This window comes from Gavialis gangeticus, unplaced genomic scaffold, assembly GCF_001723915.1.
Source record: "Gavialis gangeticus isolate Ggan-Ray unplaced genomic scaffold, GavGan_comp1, whole genome shotgun sequence".
In the NCBI taxonomy this organism is placed as follows: Eukaryota; Metazoa; Chordata; order Crocodylia; family Gavialidae; genus Gavialis; species Gavialis gangeticus.
The window spans coordinates 67465633-67491650 of record NW_017728993.1 but is presented as its reverse complement, the minus strand read 5'-3'; the positions used below and the strand labels follow the sequence as shown (position 1 = coordinate 67491650).

At 41.1% G+C, this 26018-nt stretch overlaps 1 protein-coding gene across 1 annotated transcript in view; it reads left to right on the top strand.

The window, feature by feature from the left end:
- Window positions 1-19406, top strand: part of VAMP4 (vesicle associated membrane protein 4) — a 30162-nt gene extending 10756 nt beyond the window's left edge. The window contains exons 3-8 of the mRNA XM_019501931.1: window positions 3444-3490; window positions 3953-4003; window positions 12193-12293; window positions 14226-14305; window positions 17500-17551; window positions 18775-19406. Coding sequence (XP_019357476.1) covers window positions 3444-3490; window positions 3953-4003; window positions 12193-12293; window positions 14226-14305; window positions 17500-17551; window positions 18775-18803 — 360 coding nt within the window. The 3' untranslated portion in view covers window positions 18804-19406. The remainder of the gene's footprint in view (window positions 1-3443; window positions 3491-3952; window positions 4004-12192; window positions 12294-14225; window positions 14306-17499; window positions 17552-18774) is intronic.
- Window positions 19407-26018: the final 6612 nt, after the last annotated feature.

Genomic DNA, 26018 nt, shown 5'->3' with positions numbered 1-26018 from the left:
CCCCCCCCCCCCAAGTTCCTTCCCTCCCCATTTGACCCACCACTGCAGGCTTGCCAGCTAGAGGCAGCTGTACCCAGCGTCCTCGAGGACTGCTGCCTGTTTAGTCTCTGGCCGAATCTTTGGATCTTAACTGGCTGAATCAAATCGGGACAGTGATTCGAATTGCTGAATTGAATCACTGTCTCTCTGAGTCGGCCAGGTCTGAATCCGAATCGAATACTTGCTGCTTCGCACAGACCTGATCTCTAAGCATCATGAGAATGGGGTTGGATTTGGTGGTTCTGGGGCTCCTAAACTAATGGCCTTTCCCTTCTTGGCCTTTCCCTTCTTGGCCTTTTTTAAACCCCCCAAAAAGGGATTTTGGTAGACATGAGCAGTTGTACTATCTGTTACGGAGATAAAACATGAAAACAGACCCACAAAACGATTTCATAGACATTTGGCCTAGAAGAGACACTGGAGGATCATTGAGTCCAGCCCCCTGCCCCAGGGGCAGGAAGTCAGCAGGGATCATAGGATCCCAGCAAGGTAAGCATCCAAATGTGTCTTGAAGGTGTTCAAAGTGGGTTCTTGAACTGCCTCTGGCGGTAGTCTATTCCAAACCTTGGGGGCTCGGACAGTGAAGAAGTTCTTTCTTATGTCCAGCCTGAATTGCTCACAATGGAGTTTGTGACCGTTCGATCTTGTCATCCCTTGTGGGGCTCTGGTGAACAATAGTTCCCCCAGATCCTGATGAGCACCCCTGATAAACTTATAAGTGGCCACCAGATCACCCCTGACCCTGCGCTTTTCCAGGCTGAATAGCCCCATGGCTCTCAGCCTGTTGTCGTAAGGTCTGTTTTCCTGACCTCTGATCATGCACGTGGCTCTTCTCTGGACTCTTTAAAGCTTCTCCACTTCCTTTTTGAATTGTGGAGCCCAAAACTGGACTCCAGCTGCAGCCTCCCCAAGGCTGAGTACAGCGGGAGAATGACATCTCGGGATCTGCTTGAGGAGCATCTATGCAGCATTTTGCTTGCTTTACTAGCTGCAGCATCACGTGGAAGGCTCGTGTTCATCTTGTGGTCAACCATGACCCCCAAGTCTCTTTCATCTGTAGTGCTAACCAGCATATTGCTACCGAGCCTATAAGGATGCTGCAGGTTTTTCCTCCCAAGGTGGAGAACCTTGCATTTTTCGGTGTTGAACGCCATCAGGTTCTCGTCTGCCCATTTCATGAGTCTGTCTAGATCTGCCTGGATCACCCTCGTATCCTAAGGTGTGGATGCTTTATCCCAGAGTTTGGTGTCGTCGGTGAACTTGGCCAGTCCACTTTTGACACCAATGTCTACATCATTGATGAAGATGTTAAACAGTATAGGCCCTAGGACAGAGCCTTGTGGGACCCCACTGGTTAGAGCACACCAAGATGATTGGCTCCTGTCAACCACCACCCTCTGGGTCCTACCGCGGAGCCAGTTGCCCAGCCATCGGATCGTGGTGACGTCAAGGCGGCAGTTAGCCAGTTTAGCCAAGAGGTGATCATGAGATGCCAGATCAAAGGCTTTGTTAAAGTCAAGTTATACAACGTTGATCTCTTCCCCCTTGTCCAGGTGATAAGTCATAAAAGGAAATGAGATTGGTCAAGCAAGACCTGCCCACAACAAACCCATGCTGGGTATCCCTCAGGATATTGCCTTCAGCTAGTCTGTTAAGGATGACCTCCTTGATAATCTTTTCCAAGACCTTCCCCAGAATAGAGGTCAGGTTAATGGGTCTGTAGTTTGCCGGATCTACTTTTCTTCCTTTCTTGAAGCTAGGCATGACACTGGCCCTCTTCCAATCATTGGACACTTCACCAGAGCTCGAAGAGCTCTCAAAGATCTGTGCCAGGGGTGGAGCTATGATGCTTACCAGCTCCCTGAGTACCCTTGGGTGTAACCCGTCAGGGCCAGCTGACTTGAAGGTATCCAGCCTGTCAAGGTGTTCCTTCACGAGGTCAGCTTCAATGGAGAGCAAGGAATCTCCCTCGCCCCGTCCTCCCTGACCCGTAGTGGGCAGGGCCGTCCCATGGGACTGGTGGAAAAACTGACACAAAGTACCCATTTAGCAAGTTTGCTTTTTCCTGGGCGCATATGTTTCCATACATGTGTTTTTTATTACTTATGTTACATAACCTAACCAACTTCATGTAAAGCTGCTTTAAATATAAGATAGTCATGAAAAATTAGTCCAAGTGACCAATCTACTCAATCTGGTGAGCATGATAAAATCTAGTAACAACTTACAAAATCTGTTCTGTAAAAGGAAGTTTGAGACAAGTAAGATTGAATTGGACTCGATCTTAGAAACATTCACTCATGTAACAGAGTTAACAAAAGCTGGGGTGAAAATGTCTTAATAAAGAAACAGTACAGGGATAATTGTACAACAATCAGGAGTAGCAGTTATAAAAGTTCCCCTAATAACAGCAGCAATGTACCCCCTAAGGTTTATATTCAGTACACAACAGGTGAAATCCTTGATGCTGAATTCAGTTCCACTTTACTCTAAGCATCTTTGGAGCAGTCATAGTAGGGGATATGGTAGGAAATATAGTCATGCAATGCAAAGCAAATTGGATATAAGATCACTCTGTTAATAAAACTTGCATATCATCTTTATCCTAATTTGAAAATTGGAAAGGTGCACCCATTCTGTTTACAACTAACCTGACTCACTCTACAGATGTGGGGTGAATCTATTACGTTTAATCTTCATTCTTCATCCTTTATGTCATCAAGTGACAGAAAAACTGCAATGTCTTCTGAGAAGGTAATAATGTGATATTCCATGTAGAGAGGGTAAACCTAATTACGAGAGATGTTTTCTGTGAAAAACTTTGGTGCTGGTTGACTGCAGTACTTTACGAATGGAGCCTTAGAATTGACTTGGATTGAATCTGTATGTCAGCATTTTCATAGTGGTTTGTAAAAGTGTGTGTGAGTGTGTATGATGAGTCTTACTGGGCATTGTGCAGTATGTTTATAGACCACCTGGTTTCTGCATTGCAAGATACCAGAAAGATGTTCTCGAAGTGAATGAGAGAACTGAATTTGATGCAAACCTTTCCTGGAATTGATAGAAACTTGCTGTAAATTGGCTTCATTTTCATTGTTACAAGTAGCAACAAGAGCTGATTCAGTGGCTTAGTTGCAATGCCTGATATTGCTATGCGTTTTGTAGAACTAGCAAATGTCTTCCTTACTTTTTAAGGGTACAGAAATGTTCAGCTCAGCTCGGCTCCTAGAAAGTGAGACTAGAAATAATACCCTTTCTGGTCATTTAAAAAAAAAAAATCTCCAAAAGGAATTGTACAGAGTGCATGCTCAGAAGAATGGAGATTATATTGTAGGGTCTTGAAGTGTACATACAGTACTCTGGCTACTTATTGATTGAAGTTGTTTGCTTTTCTGTCTTCGCAGCGAAACCTTTTAGAAGAAGATTCTGATGAAGAGGAGGACTTCTTCTTGTGAGTATCTGTAAGGTCCATGTGTGGGTACTATAGTCAGCAGGGGAGTGTACTGCTAATTGTCCTGGTCAGAGCAGAACTGGGAAAACTGAAAAGATAAAGCAACACAAACTTACTAATAGTGGGGAATTGATTGGGGATCTAACTTTGCCATCTGTTTTAGATTCGCTTGAAATCATTGATATAGCACAATTTGCATCAGGGAAGGTGTTAGCAACGAATGTAAATTAAGGTTAAGCTAACATTAGCTGCTTAAGATTAGGCCTCCACATGTTAAAGGTGGAAGAATCCTACTGGTAGTTCCAGGGCCAACTCCTTGCTGATACAGGACTGTTTTTTGTTATGTTTACTGTGTCTTGTCTGATTTTAAATGACAGCTCTGAACTCTGGAAGGCCTAACCATTTGGCACTCAGATATTTCTGTTCACTTTTGTCCATTATTATTGTCTCTTGTTCCTGCAGGAGAGGACCTTCTGGACCAAAATTTGGACCTAGGAATGACAAAATCAGGCAGTAAGTTCTCCAGAGGCTCTGATTTGTAGTGCAGATGTCAGTTTGTTTATGCATTGCCTTAATATTTTGCTGCATTCTTGCTGACATGCTCCTAATTAGCTCTAAATATGAACATCATTCACTCTTAATCTTTTGTGACCAATATTTCTTAGTCCATCTCTCTTCAAGCAGGTGAAGTTTCACCTTCTGAGTTATCAAAGAGTTAATTGTGCATTAGTAGGCTTTAACAAATTGGTATGCCATCTAAAGGACTATTGAAAGCTGCTGCTGTGTTGTATTACACCTACAGTATTTCATAGACAGATTTCATATACATTAGGGCTGGAAAGGACCTTGGAAAATCATTGGGTCCAGCCCCCTGCCCTGGGGGCAGGATGTCAGCAAGGGTCAAAGGATCCCAGCAAGATTGGACATTTTCAAGAAACATTTGGATGCCTGAGTAGGTGCTTGCACCATCTCTGGAGGGGGTCTATTCCAGGCTCTGGGAACACAGATGGTAAAGAAGTTTTTCCTTATGTCCAGCTTAAAACAGTCTTCCAGGAGTTTGTGACTGTTAGATCTTGTCTTCCCTTGGGGAATGCCTGTTCACCAGAGCACCCCCAGTTCCTGGCGCACACCCCTTATGTACTTATAGGCTGCCACTAAGTCATCCCTGAGCCTATGCTTCTCCAGGCTGAAGAGTCCCATGGCTCTCAGCCTCTCTCTTCATAAGGCCTCTTCATTTACTATTCCATTACAAAATTTGATATGAAAATTAATGATAACATCTTAAAATTGAGACCCTATTGTGTCTGTGTGCCATATTTATCATCATCTTGCTCTCTTCTTGTCCTAGTTTTTACCTCATCCTTTTCCTTCCCTGCTTTGGTGTTTCAAATAATCCCTTATATTGTAGATTTCTCTTTGCACTTGGTGGTCCTGTGGACTTTAGTTCATCATATGGGGATGGGGAATAGATCTCTGTGACTTCCTGGAGGCAGGGAATGACTTACTAAGCTCAAAGCAGCTGAACAAACAGGAAACAATTAGAGTTGAGATTATAACCATGAGTTAGAAAGAACCAAGGGAAAGAGACTAACAGCACTAGATCTTTCTCTGAGAATAATCTCCTGTGAATGTTTTGGGTGTTGCTGCTTGGTCTGTTCCAGCATATGAAGGACTCATAGTACTTGTTGCACCATGAGGGAGGGGAAAGTTTAGTCACAGGTGAAGAATACATCTTGTCCAGTTTATTGAAACATGTTTGTCTTTCTGTTCATAGCTCTTGAGAGCTAGCATAGAAATTTGAGGGGAACCTAGGTGGAAGTCGGCTCTGCGCATAACAAATCATTCAGCTTGTGGCTTCAGTCTTGATTCTTTTTTGTAGGTGAGGGGAAACCAGTGCGTGTCAAATCTTTCAGTAGTCATCCCAGTATGGTTGAAAGCACAGACCCTCCAGTCAGACTCCATCCATAAGTTTTGAGGTGATGATATTCAACCCAGGAGCTGTAAATACGAACACTGAGGGAATCTCCTTTGAGCATTTGTAATTCTTTTCTTCCGCAAGCTCTTAGAAATCAGCGGAAAGGTGAGAGTGCATTCTGCTGTGCTAACCACTTCAGACTGGCCAGTTAGCATTGAAGAAATAAAAAGGCTTGGCCTGTTTCAGTGTCTTGCTTTCTGTTGTTATCATCTGAACAGCCATGTATTTTTAACATAGTTGGAAGAAAATTTAAATCAGTGCAACAAGCTAAATTTACAAAGTGCAGTAACTTGCGTGTTATCACTTTGTCTAATGCAGTCCCTTATTTTTAAATTTAAGAAAATGATTTGTTCTTTTTCATGAGAAAAGGCCTTACCAATGGAGAGGGTTAACACTTGTTTCTCTGCCAGACATAATTGGACAGAGAAAAAGAGGAGTAAAAGAGTATTTAGAAAGTTGACAGCGGCTTTGAATATGATGGCAAAGTGTACGGGAGGTATTAGTGAAGGTTCAGTGGGAGTTGTATCATCAGAGTTGTCAGAATGGAGACTTTAGGTGCAGCATATATGTTCAAGGCTTCCCTCCAGTTGTGAGTGGTGGGGGCATTAATTTTGTTTACGTAGATACCTCTTAACTAGAAGAGCCCAGGGTACATGAGATGCTTAATCTGGGTGGAGTTTAAAGAAGTGCCATAGGGACTTATGGGCAAAAGTCTCATAGAAAGTCAGTGAAACACATGATCTTAAATCCTTTTCCATGGTTTTGAAAGTCTTCAATCTGCTGCATTATAATTGCAATGAAAATAAAATATTGTATTGTAAATGAGGTTGTTTCACCTTTCAAAATACCTTAGTAAGACTAATTTTTACAGTGGGACAAAAGGTAATATTTATTAGTTTTCTTTGATTCAAGTAAAATAACATGGGTATTTGGAAGATATTTATATATGCTAAGCCCCTTTTAGGCAATTTTCTGTTTCTCCCTAAAGGCTTTCATCATAAACTGAGTGCAGTTTAATAGAAGATCTCCTTAAATATGCTAATGAGTGAGGCCTGGTTGATTCTTCAGCACTGGAGTTTGTTGCTGCATCAACTCTTTGCTCTGAATTATGTTCTAGATTCTCAGCTTTTGTGTTAACACTGTTGGTTCTAACCCTCATGTTTATTAAACCATCCTAAATAATATGAACTGAATTTAAGTCAAGGCAGTGTTGATTTCATGAATCTGCAGAGAGCCTGAAACCATTACTCTTAGGCTGCATCTGTACAAAGAATGTTAGCACACTCATCGTGGTAACAAAATACCTTCAACATTTAGTCACTGATGTACACAAAACTCAGACACTTACCAGTGCCTGATAAAAACTTTGCTCAGAACCAGTTTCTGTTAAAACACCTTAGTCTTTCCTCTTAGTGCTACCAGTTCTGCAACTGCACCATTGCTGTAGTGTGGTTATTAAACTTTCTAGGGTTGTCAGGCCTAGGAGAGATTCAGATGTCTGCCTTTGTTGCAGTAGCATTGATGCAGAAACCCAAGAATGACAACTCAAAGATCCTTGTGAATTGTTTTGCTACGTATCATTTTAGTGAGAAGTATCCATCAAATGTGCTTATCTTACAACCCTGATAAGCAACTGCATCTCCCTTGGATGTTTAGAAGATTCCAAGTACCTCTTGTCTCATTTGTACAAACCTCTAGATTCCTGTCACCACAGCAATTTTTGCAATGTGGTTCTTTGTTTAAAAAAGGTCAAAGGTCCTCCCAAACCTTGTGGATCATATGGTTACCATGGTTAAGGCACACCAGTTTCTGCAGCAGATTGTACACAAAGAAATGATGCGAAAAGTGTCACGTCTGATTGCCTTTGACTTTCTAGTCTGGATGACCAGGTGCCTGTCTGCGTTTGGGTTCACAGGGGTAGCTATCAGCACAAGAACACAGCAAGATTTGAATTCACGCTTCCAGACCCATAGCAAGGCACCTTGAAGTACCCTGCCACAGCACCCCACAAAGTACATGGGACCTCATTAATGTCCATGCATATACCATTTGATAAAGAGTGGGAGAAGTGCATCTCATGCTACCTGCTAAAAATGTTGGACTATTACATCATCTGGTGGCTTGTATAACAGGTCACATGGGAAGAGGCCAGTGTTCTCGCCCATTGTTTCTGTCTTTTGAAGAATAGACTATTGTTCTTAGTCTGGTGGTATGATTTGTCTGTTACTTTTGTCAAATAATAATCCTACAAAGCAAAGGCAAGTTCCTTTCCTTCAGAACCAGCCAGGACATTAAAGCAGATACTAAATCATACCAAGATCCCAGTGACCTCATTATTGCTGTCCTGATTAAAACCAGCATGTTTACAGTCATTAACGTAACATGGAGCCACAAGAGACATGTCTTATGTTTTTGTTTTACTCCCTTTCCTGGTTGGGCATTCAGTTTTTTCCTACTTGGAAACCTGGCAGGATACAGACTCACGAGTAAAATATTTAAGAAGCCAAAAGCTTGCTACTAGTAAATACATTTCTTCCTAGAATCTGTTCCCTGGCCAAATAAAACCAAAAAAAAAAAGTAGTATTGCTTGAATTTCCAACATCAAGCACATAGAACTAGTTGCAAATAATGAAATTGTTCAGAAATTGCCTAGTTAGACCTTTGACTCCTGCTGGAAGCCATGTCCCAGGGAAAGAGGCAGGCCGGTTCTATGGTTAAGGCAGTGTCCTGGGATCCAGAAGGTTTGGGTTTGATTCTTTGGTGAGCTCAGGCTCTCTATGTGAACCTAGGCATGCCATTTAATCTTTCTGATCCCTAACTGTAAAAGGGGATACTAGTTCTTCCTTTCTTCCATCCTTTATCTTTTATTTATACAAGTCATAAGCTCCTTGGGGTGCAACCTTTTTCGTTACACTTGTGTACCAAGTGAACTTAATAACTATGCTGTAGCTAAATAATAATAATACATAGCATATGGCCTGCAGATCTTAGTTGTAATCCAAGGATACTGGGACACTAAGGTCTGAAGTATGTAACTTGGTCTGAGCTACGTAGCCATCTAATATCTGCAGACCATTTCCAAAGGTTGTAGGTAAAACAACTGTTGTGTACCTGGTGGGGTTTCCTTTGAACATCTTCTCATAGTTCTACCTTGTCTGACTCTACTATGCAGTTACTCACATTGCATCCTCTGTACATTTCTACTAGTGGTTTATACTAAGAAAACTTCCTGGTGAAACTGTCATTGGGAGGACTTTTAAACCAGTGACCTAATTTTAAATAATAGCCTTATTCTGAAAAGCAAAGTAAAAAGTAGACCTGCTTCCATCATCCTTTGGATGTGAAACTGCTATTGAAAAGATCCTGGAAGTCTGAACAGGAGGCTTTCAGGCAGCCAGCCTTCTACCTCTCCCCCAGTACCTCTTTCTGTTTTCTAATTTCTTATGCTTGGAAGCAGTAATTGTCTTTTGAATTACTCAGGTTTGTCCATGGCACGCAGAGGAAAGATATTCCATCACCTACATTTCATTATTATAACACCTTTTCAGTTAGCCTTTGGTAGTGAATCACAGATGTAATGGTGCAGGTATTTGGGTGTGTACATCTGGTGTAGGCAGTGTAAGATTAGCACCTTTGCCAGCGCTTGAATAGCTTCAGTGTATCAGGATAAGGGAAGAAGTAAATTGATTCACTGGAAATGGTTATGATGGGCTGACTTAGTTTATTTAAAGTAACAGAAAGTTCTGCCATTGCCATGTTTTGTTCACAAGCCAGGTTAAAAAAATGTTAGGTTTGCCCTGGTTGAGTTTTGTGTGTGATTTTTCTTTTGAGGGACCTTTCCCAAAAAAAACTTCTGAGCATTTTGGCCTGCAGCACTAAAGACAACTGCTTGTCTTAGACATAGAAAGGTAAGAATAGCAGGTGAAGATTTTGGGTGAATGGGGAGGGTTGAACACTTTGTGCTGATAAGCTACAGGAAAGGTCAGTTTGTCATTTTTGTGCTATTTTTCATCTGTATATATAGGGGAAAATGTCCTCTCCAGTTGAATATTAAGCTAGGTGTTTGCAGGAGTAGGTTCTGATGATGACATGTATTGCAGGAGCAGAGCTGCAGTGGTTTTACAAAGCCTAGTTGAAATTACAAGATGAAAGTATAGCCCTCACTGTTCAACTAATCACTACATATGGCTATTTCTTTGTGCAGTTTTTCATTAATGGCTTGAAAACATATGTAGGAACATTCGGATTTATTTATTTTGGTTTTAATGACTTTTTTCTTGAATTAGTAACAGCAGTTTTGCTTCCAATGGTATTTGAACACATGTAAGAATTGCCACGTTTACTCAAATATAAGACACCCCTGATTATAAGATTACCCCCCAGTAATTAGTTTCTGTATATGGAAAACTACAAATTTGATACAGTTTTCCAGATGTAGAATCTAATTCTTGTATGTTTGTCCTGAATTTATCAACCTGCCACTTCTACAGCAAGGAAAATTAAATTGGAGGGGGAGGTTAGGTAGCCCTCTTGCTCTCTACCCCCTTAGTCTATAGCTGCTGCTCAGGAGGGGCCAGGCTGGGCATGGGCAGGCAGGATAGCACCAATCCAGGACTTTTTGCTTCGTTTTTCACCAACTGGCCAGGATGCTGGAGTGGCCTATGAAATCTGGGACTGTCCTAGCCAAACCCGGGGCGTGTTCCATTTGTAATGGTTGCATTTCTACTTCTAAGCCATTCGTGCCTGGGTGAGTTCAATGGAAACTGCTCTATCTGTATCTTGTATACTTTATATCCCTTTCAGGTTGTACTTGTGCTATGGAATGGCAAAGCTTCTTACTATTTTTGAAGTTCAGATTTGATAATTAGATGTCCGTATGGATACCTTTCACATGAACACCCACACTATATTATCTACTACTGGTTAGAGTGAATATGTTATGAGGATTGAAAACAAGACAATTAAGTCATTGAAGACTTAGAACTAGGTCAGTTTCAACTAGAGGCAGCACTTCCTGTAGTAGGGTTGTCCACCTTCCCCACTACTAGGGGCTAGGGGCTGCACATCATGCTAGATAGATGCTACAGGGTTGGGCCCTGAGAATCCTGATACTTTAGTACCTGATGCATCCAGTAATGTTGGATGCTTAATGTTCTTTCCTTCTTATATTTATACCCATCTTTTGCAAAATATGCACATTCATTGTATTTGAAATTATATTAAATCCACACAAACAAATCAAAGAAACTGAGCTAGGTATTTGAAGCCGAGCTGAGAGACGAGAACATTTTACGTTTGTTTCGTTCTGTGCTTAAATTTGTCTTTCTCAGAGACAACTCTTCCTGCCATTGTTCTGAAAGGCCAATAAATGTCAAATGATATGTTATATTTTGCCTCTCCCAGCTGTTACCACTTTCCATCTCCTGTAAATATAAAAATGCATTGACTTTAAATATAAACCAGAATGTAGCAGGGTTTTTTTCAGTAAAAGAATTGGAGTTTATTTCTACATTACATGTGGATTTAGAATCCTATTTTATGGAGAAATGACCATCATTTAATTTGTGCATTTGCAGTAGCCCAGGGCTGTGGTCTAGGCTACTGGAAAGTGACTGCCTACATCATTGCATAACCTATAAAGTGAAATTCAGAAGCTAGAATCTGTTACTTTATCCTAATTTACTTCATTTGGTTCATACTTGGGTAGATAAAGCCATACTGAAAAGAACTGTCTTTAGACTTCCTTGAGAAAACACTTTTCACTTCATTTCTAGGCTGTTTTGAAATCCCTGTGCTGAAATTTGGCACCTTAGAAAAGATGCAACTGAGTTAAATCACTCTACAACAGAAAGGCCCCCATCTGAGGCTTTTTGGTGCTGTTGACAGTATCTTTAGAGAATGGTGCTTAATTAATCAGTCTTCCTTAGTGCCTCTAGAATGGCAATAGCCCAGCAATACCGAAAATTTAGTGAATTTAAATTAAACTCCTCAGCAATGAGTTTTTGAAAAACTATTCCTGTGTGGAGAATGCATTCAGGTCTACCTCTGTTCTGCTGTCATTTGGCAGGCAGACAAAAATTATATGGACATACCTCGCTTACTGATTTCCAATGTGCTTCTGAAGTCCTTTGAAATCTCTTATGTAAGAGCCTGCAATACATCCATAACTGTCCTCATTCTGAAGTGAGTCCTGAAGGAGAAGGGAAGGCTGATGCAGTAAAACTGAACTTGCATATGAGATGGAAGCGTTCATGCTGTGAGAGCTAAAGCTGGATTAGAAAAGTCAAATTGTGAGAGCAGAAAAACACTACTGAAGCTCCTTCCTTTTCCTCTGAGAGTACAGTGCTAAATTCTCTCTGGGAAGGAACACCACTGACTCTAAGGACCAAGATGTGGCGTTATCCAAAGAGTTGCTCTCCAGCTTTCCAAACCCTTGGCCTTAGCTTGGGATGAGAATGAAAGAGTAATGGAGCATTTAAAAAGAGGAAAGGGACATATCCTGTTCTGAGATGTGCTTTGCAGGCCACATGCAATGCTAAGACTTAGCCCTTTCCCAAATGTCCCAATGTTCTTTCCCTTTTTGCCGGTATCTGCCTCGTTGGTGAACTGCCCATCATCCTTTCAGTGTGACTGGCTTTCTGAGAGGCACTAATATAGGACGGTATCCTTGTAGCACTTGCTTTTGTTGGCTTTGTGTAATTTATAATGGCTTTATTTTGTTATCCAGTGTACAGAACCAGGTGGATGAAGTCATTGATGTCATGCAAGAGAACATCACAAAGGTGATTGAAAGGGGTGAGAGACTGGATGACCTTCAAGATAAGTCAGGTGCGAGCACTTAATACTGTTACAGTACTATTTCCTTCTCATGCCTCCCCTTCTTCCCAGTGTAACTTGTGAGTCCTGTGCAGTAGTATGTTCCTCTGGGTATTCAAACTATAATGACTTCCGGAAAAATATTGAAAGTCATCTTTACTGAGGTGAATGTGGCCAGTTTGCTGTCTACCTCACCCCTGCTCTCTTTGGCCCTCTTATTTGATTCCATTTCATTACAGTAAATCCTATAAATTGTAGAGACAAAACATCTGAGAAATCATCTCATCCTTTTTCTTTAAGGCCTTTTTGAGGCTTGTTTTGTTTAGTACCCTACTCTAGACAAATCGCTGTCTCCAATCTCTCAGGAAATCTACTGTCCAGGCCAATAGCTCTTACTATCTGGCAGCTTGCTGTCTAAATTTTCTTCTTTCCACTTGTATCCCCTTTGCTCTCTTGTGTCTGCCTAAATTCCTTCCTTTTGGTATACATTCCTTTTCCTATACTGGCTTTTAGTTACTTTCTAACCTAGAGTTCACTCTCTAATCTCACCTCATAAATTACTTCCTCCATCTTCAAATTCCCCTGATTTTTTGCAAACCGCTGGTGTTCTGGTGTCCTGAGCTTTGTCCTGCGTTTTATATATTATCACACCAGAAGTCCAAACAGAAATGCTGTTAGGGTCCTAATATCTGACTCCAGACCATATTTACAATGGGTTTTAGGCACTCAAAAAATGTAGCTTTGTGGGCACTGGGATGTACAAAAGCACTGCCAGCTTCTGAAATCCCACTGGCATCTATTTCCGTCTTTAGGTGCTTTTGCAGGCGTGGTCCTTAGTGCTTTTCCCCTTTTTTTCTTGTCCCTTAATTGGAATGGTAAGATCGTGCTCTCTCCTCCTACCTCTAGTCTCAGTGAAGGAACAATGAAACAGAATCTTTCTCCATTTGAACAGCTGTGTTTCAGATTAGCTGTCCACTATTGTATTGGCTTTGCATTTATCCAGCTTAAACCTCATTTTATACCCTGTCCATATTTTTAACCTCTGTAGGTCCTTTTGTATTATTTCTCTGTCCTTCCCAGTGTTTGCATCACCTCCCAATTTAGTATCATCATTTCCTAAGAGGGTAAGTCTCCCATCACTTTATGGCTGCTCTCTTGACACACCTTGATTTATATATTCCCCTTAAATTGCTGCTTTGAGCAGGTGACTTGTAGCACTACTTTTGCCTTTTTAAATTTCTTTCTTTCCCTTTTTCTTCCCCCAAGTATAATTGGATATTACAACTTAAATTTGTTTAATGCTCCCTTCTTGAGCCATGTAACTTTGTGTTGAGGACTTTGGTTATAATAGCTCTTTTATGCTGTGGTCTACTTGGAACTCCTGTCATTTGGCTTGCGCTTCAGTAGAGCCCCTCTAATCCTTGCTTTGCTGTTCTGCACAGCTGACAATTCTCACTAAATGCTTATTCTCAGTCTTGCTCTTTGTCTCAAGGAAAACTTAATAGTAGAACACTACAGGCAAGACTTGTATTGCTAAGACTTCCAACAGTTTTCTTTTTCATTTTTAGCATGTTGAAGGTATTTGCTATAATTAAATTACTTTTATTCAAACTAAGAAAGACCATTTTGTCTTGCAGTAACCTTTTTTTCCTTCAGTTGTGTGTTCATTTACTAACTAGTACAATATGTTCTATCGGCATATTGTACTAGTAAGAATTGACAAGATTCTACTACATTTATAAATGTTCTCTTCTGATTAAATAAATGTTGGATTCCTATAGTGCTATGCAGAATTGCTCTGTGAGTGTTTGTTCTTTGGTTGCCTAGTTTATGGTTTAAAAAATGAGTTTGTAGAACTGAATAACTCTTTTCTCATGTACTTGTGTTACCAAAGGGGTAAGTGACTCTGTTTTGTTTTTTAATTCATTTCTCTGTGTGCCACAGAGAGTTTATCGGACAATGCAACAGCTTTCAGCAACAGAGCGAAGCAGCTTCGAAGGCAGATGTGGTGGCGAGGTTGCAAGGTGAGTAGAGAGGGGAAAGGAATGGATTTTGTAATGCAAGTTCTTCAAACATGGCCCAACTGAGAGGGTCACCATAGCAGCTTGGCAGGGACTGTGGCTCATACTTAGTTTGTAGATTTAGTGTCTTGTATTGCAGCTATCCCTGTCTTGCATCTAAAGGTGAGGCTGGCAGAAATTCTCCATACCAGCATACACCTCTAAGTAGTCTTTGCTTGGATGAAAACAAGCACTCTGTACTTGGGGCAACTAACCTTTGCTCCATGTTGAACATTATGCTTTGGCCAACATGGTTTCTTGTTACCCTGATCATACTAAGTACAGTAGGATTGACTAGCTTAATGAGGTACTGAAATGGGTACATCTTTAGGAGAGGCAATTGGAGGAAAGGAATTCAAACAATGGCAATATAAATAACTGTTTACAGGGGGATTATGAAGCCTACAAGAGCAGTTTTTATAAAGGTCTTTGCAATCTCTTAATGAAAGATATCAGAGAAGAACAAAATACTATTTACTAAATAACCAAGCAATGCAAATAAGCCAGGCACTGTTTTCATAACAGTAATTGAGTTTAGTGTCATTTTATAAGGCATCTGCAGGTCTCAATCATTTGATCAATGTTTGTTAATAAAGTCAACAATCCAATTAAAAAAGAATGGTGTCTCGGTCAAGCAAAGTGCTCTAGTAAGTAAAATTTAGTGCATTACTGGGGAGGGGTTGTACATCACTTATCTCAGTGTTTTGTCATCTTGAAATTGCGGTGATCTGAAACTCAGAACGAGAGTTGCATGTCATTATAAGTTAGCCAGTGTAGATGGCTCCTTGCTCCAATATACTTCTAATATTAAACTTACACTACATCTTAGAGTACTGTGCATATTCACAATATGAATAACATTCACAGCTAGCCAAATAGAGCTATTGGCCAACTGAGATGTCTGCAGTAGTTTCCTTTACTGGCCAAAATCCAAGTGATCCATGGATTCTCACATCTGCAGGACAGCATAGGTGAATGGAATTGTCCTGTGGGACTATTTTAAAACCGGCAGTGCTGCTTGTGTTAAGGGATAGAAAACGAAAATTCACTAAAATTTAAAATCTTTTCCTTTTGATATACAGGTAGAAAATGTCATGCTGCTTGTCAGCAAGGCCTTTATCCTATTCGCCATCCCTTTCAGCCCTCTTGGCTTTGCCTGTTGGCCTGAAGCAGACTCCTTTAAAATGTAAATAGGGTAGATAAATTCATTCCTGGACTGGGGGTCTGGGAGCTATTTGTGCATGGCTCAGCCCTAGCACAGGTTAGCACAGCCGTGGAGGGATAACAATGTCTTAATCCTCATTTCCAACACCTTGTGTATCATCTGCATCGGAGGTACCATGCTGGTTGAGGGGAGGTCCGGGGGGAGAGAAGCAGATGGAGATTACAGGTTACAGGGGTGGGCAAATGAGAATAGGATGGGATTCAGTACTGACAAATGCAGGGTGCTGCACTTAGACAGTAAGAACCAGTAACATACCTACAGGCTGGGGAACTCCCTTCTCGAAAGCACAGTGGCAGAAAGAGAACTAAGTTGTTAGAGGGTAGGTTTAGACTAGACATTAGAAGGCACTACTTCACAGTCAGGGCAGCTAGGATCCAGAACCAACTTCCAAGGGAAGTAGTGCTGGCTCCTGCCTTGGGGGTCTTTAAGAGGAGGCTTGACGATTACCTAGCTGGGGTCATTTAAGCCCAGTTCTCTCCTGCCCAGGGCAGGGGGTTGGACTAGAAGATTTGCAAGGTCCCTTCCGACCCTACATCTATGAATTGGTGAAGAGGCCTCAGTGGGAGGAGGGGCAAGGGGGTGGCTGCCATCTGAAATCTAGGTATGCCTGCCAGAGAGGCTCCCTACCCTGGTGTGTGGGGACCTCACAACCATTTTTCCCATAATTGATGTAGAGTAGCCACAGCTGAATTGTCTTGCCTTGATTTGCATGTGCAGCAGTGAGGATTTATTGCAGTACAGAATAGGGACAATATCCTCCCCCCCCCATCTCACCTGCAGGTGAGACTTGTAACAACTCTGGAGCATTTAAAAAAAAAAAACAAAAAAACCAAACCCAGCACATGTACCCTACTTTTTCAACTGTAAGTCAGTTTTATTAAAGGAGTTAATGTGAAATTTGTATGGTTTATGGCGGTATTTGGGTTGATTTGCCTTCTGGGGCCTCTCAAGACTTTTAGTGTTCCTTGACTATTTCCCAGGTTTTCTTTTTCCAAGTCTCAGTGGCTTAGTACTCATCTGCTGTGTGAAGAGATTCCAGTACAGTGCAGAGTCCTCGGAAACTATTTTAAATATTTAATTAATAAAACACAGCCTTGGCCCATGAATATCTCATAGATGTGGATTTTATCAATCTGGGCTGGGTGCTCTATCAGTTAATGATGACAGTGCTGTGCATTCCAACATCTGGCAACATTTCTACATCTCCAGGTTCTTATAGTCCTGGTTTCTTTTGTGCAGTGCAGACATTGGCAGTGCTTACCCAAATGGTAATGTTTACCCATTGCTTATGTTTCTTGAACATGAACAGTAGCCTGACTGCAGATCAGATAGCCATCAGTGTCACCATCTCTGCTGCAAAAGATAGACTGCAGGGAAGTGCCCCAGGTTTAACCCTCTGCAGAAGATTTGGTTCCAAGGATAATATTGACTCAAAGAATACAGAGTGGGCATTAAACTCAAGCCAGTTTTCTCAGACCTTTGGAAACTGAACTACTTGCATTTGGGCAAGTCTGTCTTTGGGAACCTAGGTTTGAATACCGTGGTGCTGGGAAACTAGTCTATATTTTTAGTGCCTTATTGAAAGGTGGTGTGGTCACACCTGTAAGTATTTTTATTGTAGCAGTATTATTTGAATGTTCTTTCTTCCCTTGTCTCAAGCTCTTCTTTGCTTGCCTGCCTTCTAAACCAAGAAAAACAGAGCTGGGGTAGGTGGTATTGTCAGGGAAGCCTGCTGCAGAAAGACTGTTTTATTTTCCATCAGTATTCTTTGTAACGAGAACATTTATCTTGTCTTGGATATAAATAGGAAAGAAACACTCAAGTAAAGCATCTAGAGATGATGCATGGAAAACTTCTTTAATTTATGACAAACTGAAGATGCTGTCTAACGTGAAGAAGTTAACCCTTGTGTTTATTTGTGCTTCTCTTACAGATGAAGGCCATCATCGGTCTGGCTGCTATTGTCCTTTTGCTAGTCATAATCAGTAAGTATCAGCAACTCTTCCCTGAGTGTCTGGGTCTTCACATTTGAAAATACTTTTATTTTCTGTAAAATTCACACTTGTTAACTTGGGTCCTGATTGGCAGCTGCTGAGGGAAGTCGCTGGTAATCCTCAAGTCCTTCCCTTTTTTAAAGGAGGTTTGGTGACATGCAGCCAGTATTTGGGCAAGGGGCTTTCATAGCCTGTGCTTTGTCCCTTTTACACAAGATTTATAAGCATCTAGGGAGGAATCATTTCTCATTTAAACAGCTCATTTAAGAACTGTAACCAGGGAGGAAAGAAACAGATGCATGTGATGTTAAGCTTTGCCAGGAAGAGGTCTGCCCTGTTTTAAAGAGAAATTATTCCCTCCTGATTGGCTTGTTTGAAGAGTGGGGTTAGTATCCGAGATCTTTGGAGTTCTCCAGCTTTCTCTCCAAATGTTGTTGAAAAATCTGTAACTTGTTTTAATTTGTCCATCCTAGTGTGAATCTATTTTCGAAAAGGTGTTTTATATAATTAATTTCTGGCAGGAAGGCTAGCCAGTTGAGTGGGGCTTGGAGAATGGGCTCCATTCCCAGCTGTCCCATGGACCTTTTTCATGACTTCTCAGCAAGCTAGACAAGAAAAAGGCACTAAGAAGGAGGTACAGTTTTAGAAAGAAAGCCCCAAAGATCAGACCACTCCTAATACATTGGAACCCTTAGGGACTGAGGTAGTACAAATAATGATTGGATAGTTCTTAAAGGCAGGAAAGTTGCTCCACCCTTGGGTTGGGTGGCATGGTTATTCATGAGGAGCTTCCAGAAGTCCACATTGGTCTTGGAATTAGGAACAGTGGTACAGATGTACCTTTATACCGATCCCCTTCCTGACAGTGAGCAAAAACCTGTTGTCCTTTTGGACCATCTTATCCTGCTAACATGCACATGTAGGACATGAGAGCAGAGCCAGCAGCTGGAATGCTGGCTGGAGAGACGTTGATGGAAAGTCCCATCTGGTTTGTTTTGGGGAGTTGGATGTAGATAAAAATGGCAAGAACTACTGTCTCCTGCCTAGAATTTGCACAGGATGCTAACTTAAGCAATCTGAATAAGGAAACAAATTTTCACTTGCAAATCCTTGATTAACTAAAGAATGCTGTTTTTATTCTCTCTGACTTTGACAATGAATGATGTTAGGTTTGTAAATATTCTCTAAAAAACTTGTTTCATTGTGTCTTTCAGTACCCATAGTCTTGAAATACCAAAATTGACTTGATGGCTGGAGATCTCAATGGAAGCAGCTTTGGGATGATCAAAACAAACTGCTGTGTAATTTAAATGAAACATATGTATATAGCTTTGAAGTGTTCTTTTTCAAGAAGGGAAAAGAGGCAAGTAGCCAGTTTTGACAAGGGCATTTTGAGAACTGCCAAATGACCTTTTTGGGGTCTAATACATGCTACTGTTGATTTTTATAGCCTAAAGTTTAAAAACCCATAACACTTTTTGCTGTATTCCAGGATTTCCCAGTGTGAAACTAGCTACTTGCCAATGCATTTTATTTGTATATATAGCTAAGGAATAATGATGTTATTTATAATTTAAGCAGTTTCCTACTGCCAGTTGTTGAAAGTAAGGAGCTCAGTTGTTTCATCAAAGCAAAGGAGGGGGAATGTATGTAAAGAGAACTACGTTAGAGGCAATCTAACCATTCTGTAAATAATTGCAAGGATGCTACTTTCTCATGTTTAAAAAATTAGGTTTTGCAAACCAAGAAATGTTCTGTACTGTCATGGAGATGCACAAGCTCAGTGTTTTCAGTATTGCTGCTTACAGCTGCAACTAAAGACATTCCAGTAAACCTATTTTTGACTGTAAGAGGACTCCTGGAACATTTCTGCGACTTTCACATTGTCTGTGTAGGAAGGATGCACTCAGTGAGTTGCAGTATGTCTGAATGTAACCAAATGCAGGATAAGATTTGGAAAATAATTTGTTTTGTTTCCTCACAGTGAGGGTTTAAGTGCTTTTAGTGCAGTGGGAGTCCACAGGAGATCAGCTTCCAACTGTCTTAGTTATTACACAAAAAGTAGATAACATTTAAAAACTCCAGATTTGATGCCCTTCAGATTTTAAGAAGTGTATTGGAAGTGTTGGCATTTGTGCTTCATCAGTCGTAATAAAATGAACAAATCCCAATCCATGTAGGATGAGCAAGGTCACTTTTCCTTCTGCTTAGCTCTGAGATCATAGTGGCCATAATCTAATCTTCATATCTGCCTTCCTGTCCCTTCCCCAAAAAGTGAAACATGGGCATACAGCAGCAAACAACAGTGTAAACAGATGTGCCACAGTGACTTGGCAACTCGTAAGATGCACAGGGTGTAAGTGGGTCACTTTTTCAGCTTCCTTAGCTAAGTCAGTCAGTTCTATCCAGGCCTTCAAAACCAATTTTTTTTCCCCTTCTGAGAGGCTTCACAGTCCCAATAAACAAATCAATGTAAACCAAGGGTAAGCAAGCAAGTGAACAGCTCAGAACCTGCTGCCTTCCTTCAGGCCATAGGAGAGGGGTCTTTCTGCCCCTGTGCTTTTCTCCAGCACTTCTGTCCTCTCCTCGCTGCGCTCCCTTCTGGATTTTTTTTTTAAAACCCTTTTCATGGCTTTTCCATTATTAATTGATATCAGGTATATCTGGCTCTGTCTCCCAGCCAGGCAGACTGTTATTTGCTGAGCACCTGCCTGCTTGGTTTCAGTCTGAAGGCTGAGCATCTCCTTACATAGTATAACCTTGAAAAGGTTGGATAAGTAATCTGCAGGATGAAGCATATATAGGGCTGTATATAGAAGATGCTAGGACTTGCAGAGGATACCCTGATACAAGTTGTCTCCCACTGTTCTGGTCTTAAACTCCTCTGTTTGTTACAAACTGGAAGCATGTTTCCTACACCCTTGCAATCTAGATGTCTGTTGATAATTGCTATTAGTTGATACACTTGACAATGTTCAATACTCAAGTCTGCCTCAGGAAGAGGGCTCTGGCTCTTTTAGCTATTGGTCTGAGTGTTTTTTAGCCAGGTATTAAAACTAGAAGGTGGCATTGCTTTAATTAAGACTCTGTGGGTGCATCTACACATGCACTGAAATGAGCAGTAGCCTGTTTTATTGTGCATTATAGCATCACAGTAAAAACTGTGCTAATATGCTAATGCACAGTAAAGTTAGGCTACTGTGCATTTAAAAAGTGTGTGCTTTTGCTACTGTGCATTAGGCTAATGTGCATTTAGTTAGTACCTCACATTAGAGGTACTAAATTTAATGCACAGTAGCAAAAGCACATTAATGAACATGTAGATGCACCCTGCAAGCAGTACCTTTTCAGCCTATAGTCACATGAGTGGGAAGAATAGGTTTGTGCCTTAAAAGTGCCCACGTTTTGGTTGGGCATTTGAAACAAATTCCTGAAGATGCATCTGGGGCCTGGGACTGTGTGCCTCAGCTGAGTGAAAGAATATGCATGCTCATATTTCAGTGCCAGCTTTGTCCTTTGCTCCGGTAAGAAAGCAATTTAGGAAGCTTCCCTTTAGCAGGTCTGCACTGTTTGGCATGTAAGGAAACTTCCTTACCAAAAACTATATATCCAGACTTTGTTACATCTAGGGATACATCTGTAACTTTTGGTTGAGGAACTTCCTAGAAGTTCCTTTTTCAAGGGTTTGATAGGTTGTTTTTCCAGTTTCCCCTCAAGACTTGTATTTTGAAGCTCTTATTTCTCCTGGCTGTTTTTGGCTCTAGGTAGATTTTGGGGGATATGATTGATCTGATTAAGCATTTGCAATCAACTTAGGACACTTTTTCTCATGTAGGAAGCTTCAGGGGCTGCTCCCCAACCCCTTGCCCCTCCTCTATTTATTTATTTTTTGCTTTGGGAAACAAAAAAGCACCACCCTCTATTTAGGAGGAATATTGTCTTTGGAAATTATTATCCATATGCCTAAAGAGGAAACAGTGCTATTTCACAAGCTCCATGAAAATACACTATGCTTCTGATGTCTCTTAAGCCCTGCTCTTTGAAATAAGGGCATAAACATTTCACTTCCACTAACATGAATGTGAGTGAACATGATTCCTTGTGTAGAATTTGGAGATGGGAGGGGTGAATGGAGGGAGCTTTTTCAAACAGAATAAAGGATAAACTGGAAATAATCCATGACACTAAATGTTATTAGATCACTCTTTTTGACTGCCTTTGGCTGACCCACATTGCCTAAAAAGAGTGGTGTACCCATGGTGGACCAGGACCTGTATAAGAGGCAGGGATTTTTTGTGATCTTTCTTGGACCAACTGTACAGTTGAAAGAGAAGGGCTTCCACCCTTATCTGTGTACACCTCAGCCACTGAAAAGCCTATGGATGGGAAGTCCTTTTTCCCTGAGCTCACACCTGGCCTAGATTCATCTCCTTTCCTGTGCAAGTAAAGTCTCATTATAGGGCTGTCCTGATTTTACACTGATTTGTGGGAAGCATAGAATAAAGCTTGAAACTCATTTCACATTGATTCATTGGCTTGCAATTCCCCCTGCCAAAAAGGTAAGCACCTGGTGTGTTTTCAACTTCCCAGTATTGATAAATTTAAGCTTGTTCATGTGGAGAAAAAACCCTGAATAGCTCTGAAGTTAGTAAAGTCTCTCCCAGGTTCTTGGCTACAACCCGAGGCAGACTTTACTGAAGGCAACTGTAATTTTGACTTTAATGATATTACCGTAAATGACCTTGTGTTTAAGGCAGTTTGATGAGAAAAGGAATATAAGATAAAAGAAACAAAGTTCCTGTTGTTGCTTCTAGTTTTCTTCAAGAGATATGGAGGTAGCTAACCAGTCACTAAAGGGAGCAGCAGAGGATTCTTTCATCTAACTTTCTCTAAACTCTTTAGCTACCCATCTTTTCTACCCTTTACCTTCTGTCACTATTAATATTCATTACTTATACCACAGACCAAATATCCAGCTCCTTAAAAATTAATGGCCATGTTGTTTTTGTTTTTTTTTAACTACTAAATTTATTTTAGTTTGCATCAGACTACTAGGGCACCTGCGTGGTTTGTTTTCGCTGATGTTAACCCTTTTTGGTTCCTAAAACTCTTAAAATATCCAGGACGTTCTATTATGCATATTTAGAGTTGCTTGTTTATCACTTAAGTCCCTTTGGTTTAAACTTTATGGCACAGTTCAGTTAGGTAGTTATGCCAGGCCTGGTCTAGTTATGTTCAAAGCTTATGCATGTCAAGGCAATATCTCTAAGACTCCTAGTTCCTAGGGCTTCCCTACCTAGCTTAACTGTATCGTAACTCACATCTTCAGAGGTTATACTGTACCAGCTCTGTGCATAGAAAGTAAGCATGCTCACATGGGGCTAAATTTGTTAGATATTTTGCACTAACTTCCTTTCAAATTCTCCATATAGTTGAGCCTCTGCAAAAGATCTATAAGAGTCAAACTGAGCTACCTGCATCTATACTATGGAAAATACCATTGAATTGCTTTTATGTATGGCAGTTAAAGGCCCCTCTACCATATAGAAACTTTTCAACACCCCCTGCCAGCATGAGGTATAGGCTGTATCCCAGAAGATGCCTGAATGTACTTGGAAGCTATCTTATCTATCACTTAGTTCTGTGTACTGCAAGAATGAGACAACCTAACTAAATAGCCCTTGGAGGACCCAGGATTAAAGCTAGCACAACCCAGCAAGGACTCATCCTGCTCCAAGCAGTTTGATTACATGAATATTTATTTCTCAGAATACAAAAAAAGTTTGTTTTTTGGTACTGGCCTTAACTAAACTCTTGCCCTTTTCTAGTTATAATTTGCATGGTTGTTATGTAAAAAGAATTTCCTTCTCCAGTTGAGTCTTTTGGTGTAAGGAGCAAGACTCCATTATGTTACTGTAGCTCGATACACAGACATGAATGTCTTCTTTAAATTAGACAAAGCTGCTTATACAGAGGCCCATTATTATTTCTTTGTGTGATAGCTTTGTGGATAAACACATTTCTGGAAAGGATTTCCAATTAGCATTTTAATTACTCCTGGCTCCCTGCTGAAGGAAGCTACCAGCCATCAGAAATACAGTGATGGCAAAAACTCAAGCTAGGCAAATTCTTACTTAGTTGCAGCTGTACATTCTGAGCAACTATTTAAAGAGAAGGGGAAGCATTTTATCAACTACATCTACCTCTTCCTTTTCCTCTCCCACATACTCTATGTTAGCTTCATGAGTTGCAGTTTGGGCCACTTACTTGGAGTGTAGATTTTACTCCCCCTGGGAAGTGGATGCTTTATGTAAGTCACAAAGCGACAGTAGTGCTAGGTAGGCAGGCTTTCCTTAGCCTAATGAGTTGGAGCACTTATCCAGACAGTGAGACACCCAAATTATAGTTTCCAAGCGGGAATTTAAACCTACAGTCCCTGCTTTCCAGCAGTGAGCACTAACCACCAGGCTATGGGCTAGGCATTACTGTAAGCTCACTCTACCTCTCCTGCTGAAGTTGGTCCATGTGCCTCAATGAGATTAACAGTGCCTTGGGAGGGCAGGGGCTCTGGCCTGACCCTAGGCTCTGTCCATAGCTGTGGTTCTGCTTTGAGCACTGAGATAACTTTGCCCCAGGAAGGGAAGGAAATCGGTGGGGGCAGGGACTCAGACCAAAACCCAGAGTACTGTGATTTTTCCAGGAGAGTATTAATGTCATCAAGCCATGCTCCAAGAAGTTTGTTTACCTTCTGATCTTACCCCCCCCTTCACCCCTGCCACTTGGGTATCTTCTTCCCCACTTGGCTGCCCAGAAGGCCAAATTCAACAGGAGAGGTAGTGAATATTTTCAACCCTACTTATCCAGTGGCCTAGTAGATAAGAAACATTGTTGGTGCTGCCAAATGAGCAGTATTACTATTGGCTGGAGCTCCAGAGAGCTCTAAAGATGTCATCCTTAGTAATGATCACAGTAATCTCCCTCCTCCAGAAACCAAGCACAGCCAAGCATCAAGGAATTCCTGCTGAAAATTTGGCCCCATGTGGGTTGGGTTCCTCGAAGTGACAGAGCTCTGAATTAATCATTACTTCAAAACTGGAGCCTGTTGTTGATGTCTATTAGTCCCTACTCTGTGTGATGAAAGTAGTATCTTTTTTAGGATTAAAAATGTAATGCAGTTAGAAAGGACTATAAGAATAATTAAGGCACATTTAAACCAGTTAAATCATTTGGCACCAACAAGCCCCAGTTCTATAACGCTCCAGTAAGGTGTTCAAAAAGAACAGTGTTTTAGACTTCAGCTGCTTCCTTATGAGAGGTTTAACATTCAGGTGGTTATAATAAGCTCTGGAGGATAAATGGCAACAAAAGGGTATCGGAGCAAATGCTGGGTGGGTTTTGTACACAATGTCATAGAGTGAAGTCCAAGTGGAGCCTATCTACCAATGCAGTTAATAGACAGTAATAGTAACTGCGGCCAGCCTGTTTTTAATATTGAAAGGGAGAGATTCCAGTGTGATGATGAAGGACTTTCTCAGCAGCAGAAAGCATATCTAGCCAGGAGGTACTTATTGGCATAATACTATATTATTTCCTTATGCCTTTTCAAATCCTCCCATAAGTGGCCTGCATAGCTGCAGGCTAAGAGGGCTCAGCTGGAGCTTTGGAGAATGTTTATTTAGGGAAAAGGGAGAGGGGTGCTGAATAGCTCAGAGCTTCTGGACATGTTGCTGCTTTGTCAGTGGAGATTCCCATAAAAATCATTGCAGTTTCTGCTATTCCCCACCATGATTGTTGCAATGCAGTTGATTCATCCTGATGGGGTTCAGGGTCTTTGCTTTACAAATGTGGGAGCATCTGCTGTGCAGAAGGAGAAATTGCACAAGGGACAGACTGAAGTCTGGTATCATAAAGGGATTTGTTATGTTCTACCTGTTCCCTATACTTTTATTTGCTTCTTTGGTTTTGGAACTGATTGAGAACTTTCTGTTTATATGTTCCCTTCAGTGGAAAATGCTGTTTCTGCTAATCAAAAGTTTCCTTAGGGGGGAAAAAAAGGTGGATAATGCCAATACTTCTTGATTTTTCACCAGGAAAAGTCAAAATAAAATATTTTATTAGAAGGGGAGTTGGGCCAACCCCAAATGAAACATTTCTGTTTTGATTAACTGAATATGCATCCACCCCTGGCATAGCATTGTCTTGTGAGATGGTAGTTTCAGCGCTCATCATTCCTGTGGACTGGGCACCCCCAGCTGTACTACATTTTCTATCGGGTGCAATGGTTTGCTAGATTTTCCATCTTGGACCAAGGTACATGTTGTGCCTGCACCAGTAGGCAGAGGAAGGGGCTGAGCCCCTTTAGTTCAGTGGAAGAACTGACCTGCCCTCCCCAGTTGACAGGGTGACCTAGAATTCGGCAGCGTGCATCACTGAGCCCCAGTTCAGGATCAAATGTTGA